At 40.7% G+C, this 7,500-nt stretch overlaps 3 protein-coding genes across 3 annotated transcripts; all 3 read right to left on the reverse strand.

Moving 5' to 3' along the window:
* Positions 1–1,497: 1,497 nt before the first annotated feature.
* On the reverse strand, positions 1,498–2,724 carry LOC138027887 (uncharacterized). The gene is made up of 2 exons (XM_068875507.1): positions 2,061–2,724; positions 1,498–1,910 (listed from the first exon to the last, which is right to left on the reverse strand). The coding sequence occupies exons 1-2, from the start codon at positions 2,722–2,724 to the stop codon at positions 1,498–1,500; spliced, it is 1,077 nt and encodes a 358-aa protein (XP_068731608.1).
* Positions 2,725–2,833: 109 nt separating this feature from the next.
* Positions 2,834–4,336, reverse strand: LOC138025625 (uncharacterized). The gene has a single exon (XM_068872811.1). It carries the CDS (start codon positions 4,334–4,336, stop codon positions 2,834–2,836), a length of 1,503 nt encoding a protein of 500 aa, XP_068728912.1.
* On the reverse strand, positions 4,333–6,429 carry LOC138025626 (uncharacterized). Its single transcript, XM_068872812.1, has one exon. It carries the CDS (start codon positions 6,427–6,429, stop codon positions 4,333–4,335), a length of 2,097 nt encoding a protein of 698 aa, XP_068728913.1.
* Positions 6,430–7,500: the final 1,071 nt, after the last annotated feature.

The following is a 7,500-nucleotide window of genomic DNA, read 5'->3' on the forward strand; positions in this document are numbered from 1 at the left end:
AGCGAGCAAACTCGTAAGTTATAAATTTATGTCATTGCTTTTTTAAGCATTTAGGTAAGACACATCGTCGATCTCCACCATGGAAGAAAAACGCTTTACGTCAAAAATAGTAATCGCAGTGTCTTTTAGCTTAAAAAGTTAAAAGGGCTGTAGCCTCGGTAAAAAATCTGATTTTACGCCATATTTTTCCTTGCTTGTGTGTGCGTCTTACGTAAAATATAAGCAGCCTGTGTAGTCTCACAGAGACGCAGCATTTTTTCATTCGGTTGGGGAATAAACTGACAATCCTCCTGTGGTATTTTCAGTTAATAGAATTATTATTTCAGGCATGTAAGGAGTTGGGATTTTTGACTCAAAACATTCGACCTTGGTTACGGGTTACAATTAGTTTTGGACGTAAATTTCTCTAATCTTACAGGAATCCAAACTTTACCTGGAGTTACGATCACGACATACTGATGTGCCGGGAAGTTCTAGACATCGAACCATACCAGTTTAAATTAAGAAGTCCCGAAAGAGGGAAAGCATGGGAAGCCATTTCAAGTCACTTAAATACGACGTCGTGTCCAAAGTTCCGAGTCACCCCACGATCTGTTCGCGATAGGTATAACCTACTGACAAAAAAACTTCAGGCAAGACTAAACACGGAAGAGAAGGCTAGTGGTATTGCTGTGAATAATTCCGAGCTTGATGATCTTTTAGAAGAAATCTTAGAGAAGGAAAAAGCTGCAAAAGAGAAGCTCAACAATGACGATGATGATAAAAAGAAATCTCTCGAGAATGAAAAGGCGGCTGCTGAAGATATGCGGAAACGTGCTTTAGAACGGGTAGGACAGACGACTAAAAGAAAGGATAAAGAAGAGGGAACTGAGACAGGACCATCCAAGAAAAAGAGTCGAAAGAGCACAGGCGAAGCAGTGGAATATTTAAAGGAAAGAGCTTCTACAGAGATACAGCTAAGGGAAAGGGAGTTGGAGATGAGAAAGAAAGAGCAAGAAAGCATGTCACAAAGGGAGAGAGAGAGGAATGAGCAGCAAGATAAAGTGCTCTCTACTATGCTCAAACAGCAAGACCAACAGCAGCAGATGATGATGATGCTCATGAATCAACAACAGCAACAGTCACAGGCTTTAATGTCTCTGATAGGAAAAATTGTTCCAAAATAACTTACAGTTATTTTCATTGTTGTTTTACATAATGTTGAGATCCCATTTAAAGTTGTGCATTGCGTCCAATTTTCTTACAGTCAGATGTTATTACGCAACATTCGTTGAGTTTTTAAACCAATTATCTCACAAGTAAACGCGAACACGATTCTTTGGAATTCGCCTCGATGTATATTCATTTCATCTTAGTGTTTTTGTTCGGAACATTAAAAAATACACATTTGTGAGACAAATGATGACTTTATTCAAGGAACTGGGTGTTTACTAACGAGCACTAATCCTAGATAATCAGATCCAATTACTTTGCGAATTACTTTGCGGTTCAGCTCACTCAGGAAAAGTACTCCTCTAAAGTGGGTGGTTCCAGGGCAAAAAAAGAGGAGGTTTGGTTACCGTAAAGACAGGTAAGAGCATTCTGGAGAAGAGCAGAAACTATATACATCTTGCCAACACTACTGAGGCCAATTTTAAGGTTTTTCTTGAAGTCTAGACACTTAAAATAGTTGATTATATCACCGAATAACCATTCAACGGAGGACCTAACGACACTCATTGAAGCATTATATGCTTTCATTTGGTCAGTAAGGACCCCGTGTCGAAAAGGACATTGTAGATGTACCCTTAATGGGTAGGCCGGATCCCCATAAACACAGATGGGTTGCCTAGCGTGCGAAAAAGCAAATTGTTGTAGGTCACGTAGAAATCCTGACTCCGTAAGCATGGATGCATCATGTTTTCTGCCCTCTGCAAGAAATCAAAGAAAAGCCGGTTGTGATCATAAACCTTTAACATTTGTTTACTTGTGCATATACGGCATACAGTAAGCTAAGCTTACGTTACATAACCTCGTGTTAAATGATGTGGAAGGTTAATACCATAAAATTCAGGTCTTACCTACTGGACCATACATATTGGCAATCAAGCCATTGGGTAAAACAACTGACTGAAATTTTAAAGCGTGTACCCGCTTGTGTCCGTTGTACAGGATCCTTTGATTTTCCCCAGGCCGAGCGATCGGTCTCACTGTGCCGTCTATAAAGCCGAAGCAATTTTGTAGAGGGGCACCTTTTGCGCTTATGGCTGCAGCGTACATTTCCATCTGGTCAGGGCCTAAGATATCATGATTCCATCGAGTTATTCTAGCACCGTGGGTGTCATATATAAAGTCTAACACAGTGTTAGTCACCATACTGATCACGGGGACAGGCTTCGCAAATCTGGGAATCATATCCCCATATCTGCAGGGGAATGACAGCCGTCTCAAGAGCATGCAAAGACCCTCCATGCCGTCACAAGTAGATCCTTGTTCACACCGTATGGTCTCTGGAACGCCAAGAACTTCTGCAATTAAAGGAATGTCTCTTTTCTTAAATCTAAACTCTGCCAGACACTCGGAGTCGGTCATTTCATCCAGCGCGAACATTGAATAATCCTCGTATGGAAAGCAAGGATTTTTCGAGTCGAATAGATCATAGAACAGTAAATATTCTTCATCGTCAATAAAATTAGACGTATGGCTCAATAAAAGAAGTTCTTGCATTGCTTTAAAAGACGCCATTTCGAAGGAACAGTTTGCAATCAGTATCGTCGTCGTCGTAACGGCTGACCGCTTCTTAAGTTTCTATTTTCCCGCCGAAACCGACGTTGTCGTTCCAGTCCTTTCCCGGTCAATAGACGTCGTCGACTAAGCCGTCGTCGTGGTTCTTAAGTTCCCTAATGTTTCGAGTACAACTGCCATCTTCCATGTTCTGCTGTTCGGCTGGGTTGTGGTTTGATTTAACAAAATGAAATTCTTCTGGGTCAATCGTTTCCTGAATTTCAGCTACTCGAACTGAGACGAATGGCTTGAACTTTCTTGGGCAGATTTTTAGCCATGACAACACGATCTGGGAATCTATCCAGAACATTCTTTTGCAGTTGCTGATTCCAGCAAATTCTAATGCTTCCTTGCATGTCTTATATACTCTCGCGAGTGAGAGGCATCCCATGAGTTCTAAACGAGGTGTTGACTTCTTCTTCAATGGGGACACAAATGCTTTAACCAAGATTGGTGTACAGTTGTAAGTACCATTAGAAAGCTTCCATCTTAGAAACAGGACTGAGCCATAAGCTTTCTCTCCCGCGTCGCAAAATCCATGGATTTCTGGTAATTCAACTGCATCGTCTGGTTTGAGCTTTCTACTGAATTCGTACTTGAGAAGTTGGTTAATTACTTGAACATTCATCTTCCATCTTAACTGGATTGAGTCTGGGAGGATATCGTCCCAAGAGTAACCTGTGTTCCATAGTTCTTGTAGAGCAATTCTGAACTCGATGGTTGTTGGGATTACGAGTCCTATTGGATCCCATAGTTGTGCAAGATATGCAAGGCAATTCCTCTTTGTGATTGGACTCTCACTTGTAGCAATTTCATTCTTTTTGAAAGAAAATGTATCCTTTGCTTTGTTCCACTTGTGACCAAGAAAATCCACGACAGTTTGATCTGACTGATCAATGTTCTGGTTGTTCGAGTTCCACTCTTTGACTTGAAAGCAGCCTGTGGCAAGTATGGAATCTATCTCGTTTGTGATTTGCTTGCTTCTTTCTTCATTTTCTTTAGATCCTCCAATGTCATCGACATAGACATGTTTACGGAGTTCTTCAGCAGCTTCTGGGAATCGATCTTGAGAAGCTTTTGCCAAGGTGTTGATAGCTCCAGCAGCGATGTCTGGGGCCGGTTTATCTCCGAAGTTCAACCTTTTCCACTGATAAATTCTAGCCATCTCATTTTCGTTTGGTCTCCATAGGAAACGGTGAAAGACTTGATCTTCTGGATGGATCATCACTTGGTTGAACATCTTACGGACGTCTCCGGTATATGCTACATTATCATACCGCCAAGCCATTAACACGTTTAATAAACTGTTAATGTAGTTCGGTCCTTTTTCCAGGTGGTCATTGAGGGATTTTCCGTTTGGGCCTTTCGCACTTGCATCAAATACTAGTCTGACTTGGGTTGTTCTGTCGGGAGTGAACAACACTTGTAAAGGAAGATACCATTCTGGCTGATTGTGATTCACGTCTGAAGGGGGTATTTCCGTGATGAAGTCTAGTTCTAGCAGCTTTTGAACCTCAGAGTCGATTATTTCGGTGCAATCCTTTTTCTTGAAAGACTTTTCAGAGGAAATCATTCTCTTGTAAGCAGCGTCGTAGTTAGATTCATTTGGAGGTCCATCTTCTCTCCAAGGCATTCGAACTTGTACCCTTTGGTGGACTCCGAAATCGATTTGATAAACTTGTTCTCCTGGAGATCGCTATCTCTACATGTACAAAGTTCGGTTGGTCTTACTCCCATCAAATCTTGTGTTAGAAGTTTCTTCATGTCCTCTATCACGCTGACTGTTCCAACATCCACTGAACTAATTCTTGTCGACTGCTGATTTACTGGACCGGCAAATGGTCCGATGATATACCACCCGAAGCAATTTCGTTTAGCTATCGGCTCTCCACTTTTCCCTGAGATCACATCATTGAAAGCGTCTGCAAAATATGTACCAATCAACAAGTCTACTGTTCCGCCTGATAAATGCAAATTGTTTGAGATTGGTTTTAAATGAGGATGACTTTCTAATGCCGTTTTTGAGACCGTTCTTGCTGAACTGCATGGCTTGTTAATGGCATAAGCTTGCATAGATTTCTGAACGCTTTGTTCCAGAGTCGAGGAAACAGCTAGATCGATGAGCTCTGATTCCTCAGACTTTTTTTGACCGCCTGCGAGGTTTATCGTGAGATGTGTTTTGTAACCACGAATTCCAAGTTTCTTTGCAACATTCTTCGAGGTGAAACTTGTGTTTGAACCACTATCGAGCATAGCTAATACTTCGATGTAATTTCCGTCTTTGTCTTTTATCTTCACCATTTGGACAGGGCAAATAGTGAGAACGCTTCTTTTCCCTTGAATATTGTAATTACAGGGTTCTTGGCTTGTGTTTGAAGCTGTTGCGTCTTCAGGATCTTGTCTGGATTCTCTCGTTGACGTGTCTTCGTTATGTAAGGAACGGTGATGGCGTCGAGTGCATTTGTTGCAAGTAGTGCCATCAGGTTTTTTGCAAATGTTCGTGTGATGAGCTCTTCGGCATTTCCTGCAACGATTGTTTTGTTTTACGATTTCCCATCTTCGGTTTACATCTACCTTTTGGTAAGTGGGACATGCTGAAAGTAGGTGTTTTATTTCGCATCCAAGCGGGCATTTCTCGTCGGTATTTGTCTCGCTTTCATTGGCATGATTATCGGAACGAATGACTGAAGTACTTCGTTGATAATTAGTTTCTCTTTTGATTCGCGATCGTAGACTTGCTTCATTCAGTAGCCAATCAATCAGATTTGACACGTTTTCTCCTTTACCCGTGCGTTGCATTTCGCGGCCAAATTCAACATTGTCATTTCCATCTAATTTGGACAGTAATTGTGACATGACAAAGGGAGCTTCAGAGGAACTTGTTACAGGACAACCGTTTTGTTCCATGTTATTTACGAGGCTTTGGATTCTTGATGCGTAACGAGAAAGTGAGAATGAGTCGCTTTTGACAGGTCTGAGATTAGTAATTTCATTCAGCAACGTGTCCATTAATTTTCTTTCATCACCAAATTCCGTATCTAGAATTTTCCACGCCTGCTCTATGGACGTACTTGGCTTGACTTGATCGGACCAAAAGGAGTTCTTTGGAAGCGCTTTTCTGAGTCGCTGAAGCTGTTCGTCATCGTCTTGCTTGTATTTAATCATCCAATATGTAAATTCGCGTTTCCAAGTGGCATAAGTTTTCCTGTTGCCATCCCATGTCGGAACTGACAATTTCTCAAGTCCTTGATTAGGGTTCTTTTGCGAGCCTAACACTTCGGTCATTTTTGTCACTGCTTCTGCCATAACATCAAGCGCATTGTGTTCTACGGACGATTTTTTAACATTCCACGCCTTTTGATAAGTTGCGAATTTTTCACTGCAATGTAGAAAATCAACTTTGACTTTTTCTCCGAGCTCTCGATTAGCTTTCATTAATTCTTCCGCGCCTTCTGTGCTAGCTTCACACAACTTTTCCGCAATTGCCTCTTGTTGCTTTTTAACGCTTCTGTACTTAATTTCTACTTCCTTGTAAACGTTTTCGAGTATACTTATCACTGGTTGGATTTCGAAAAGTACGTTAAATTCTTCGAGAAGATCGTGTAAAGAGACTATTGCACTGTCTCTTTTTGCAATTAGCGTTGTTACGTCAACCTTAGGAGGCATTTTTCCACGCAACTATTTGGCGACTAAATTGCTTAAACTTACTAACAGTGTAGTACGTTGTACTATATACTTAGATAACTTATAGATTTCGTCGATTACTTGTAATGAGTAATGGAAAAATATTTTAACTATTGCTCGCGATAATTATCGTAAGGAATCAAAATCCGAAAAGCTCTTGAAATTACATATAAACTGGAATTTATTGCGAGTCTTAGGAAATAAACTGCAATGTCACACTTCAAGAGTTCTCACATATCTCAGTTCGACAGTTTTCAAACTTCAATTTGGTTGTCGGATGCCACAGAGCCAACAGTTAATGGAACTCCTGAACTTGTCTTCGACTGACTTGATCCGTTTGTTTCTTGTTTCGTTGAACGAATAAGGAATTATTTTACCTTTGTTTGGCTGACAAACTCGACTGTCCTGAATGCTGTATGGTTCTTTGCTGTCCTGAGCTTTCACTGCCTTTTGTCCCGAGCTTGTGTCGTTCTCTGGGCCGTTCGTGGGCTTCAGACTTGAACCATTGGATTCTTGAGCTTGTCGTCTGCTCCTTTCTTGAACAGAATTTTTGACTGAATTGGATATATGAGTATCCCTTCGGAAGAGACGTCGAGGTAACTGATTTTTGGACAAATACTGAGTTTAATAAGTCTATGTTTTTCGCTTTTTGTCAAACTACAAAGGAAAGAAAATAACATAAGTTACAAAGTTTTCCAAAACACAACTAGCTACAAGAAAAGCCAAGGGATACAAGAAAACTACTTACAATTCTGGTTGCCTTCTCTTCTGACTTTATGAGGCGAGGCACGTATCTATTTATACTCTCACAAAAATATGCGTGATATGTAAAACACGTTTCTTTTCACACGTACCTATTATTCCTTTTATAAGTTCCATCTTTATGCCAAAAATATATGCGTTATGCAAAACAGCTTGGGTATAGTTTTTTTTCCACTGTCATCGAACAAAGGGATTCCCTTGACGTGAAAGCAACTTTCATCGAAGTGTGCAGAACACAAAGCTGAAGATTTGCTTGGGACGAAATCTTTCCTGTGAATTCGGACAAACCGA

This window comes from Montipora capricornis, chromosome 12, assembly GCF_036669925.1.
Source record: "Montipora capricornis isolate CH-2021 chromosome 12, ASM3666992v2, whole genome shotgun sequence".
NCBI classification, from domain to species: Eukaryota; Metazoa; Cnidaria; class Anthozoa; order Scleractinia; family Acroporidae; genus Montipora; species Montipora capricornis.

What these genes read in the sequence shown, in the direction of transcription:
- LOC138027887 (XM_068875507.1), bottom strand. Translation starts at nt 2,724, where the DNA reads ATGGCGTCTTTTAAAGCAATGCAAGAACTTCTTTTATTGAGCCATACG. An exon ending in CAATATGTATGGTCCAGTAG is followed by an intron (nt 1,911 to 2,060) that starts GTAAGACCTGAA and finishes GATTTCTTGCAG; the next exon opens with AGGGCAGAAAACATGATGCA.
- LOC138025625 (XM_068872811.1), bottom strand. Translation starts at nt 4,336, where the DNA reads ATGATTTCCTCTGAAAAGTCTTTCAAGAAAAAGGATTGCACCGAAATA.
- LOC138025626 (XM_068872812.1), bottom strand. Translation starts at nt 6,429, where the DNA reads ATGCCTCCTAAGGTTGACGTAACAACGCTAATTGCAAAAAGAGACAGT.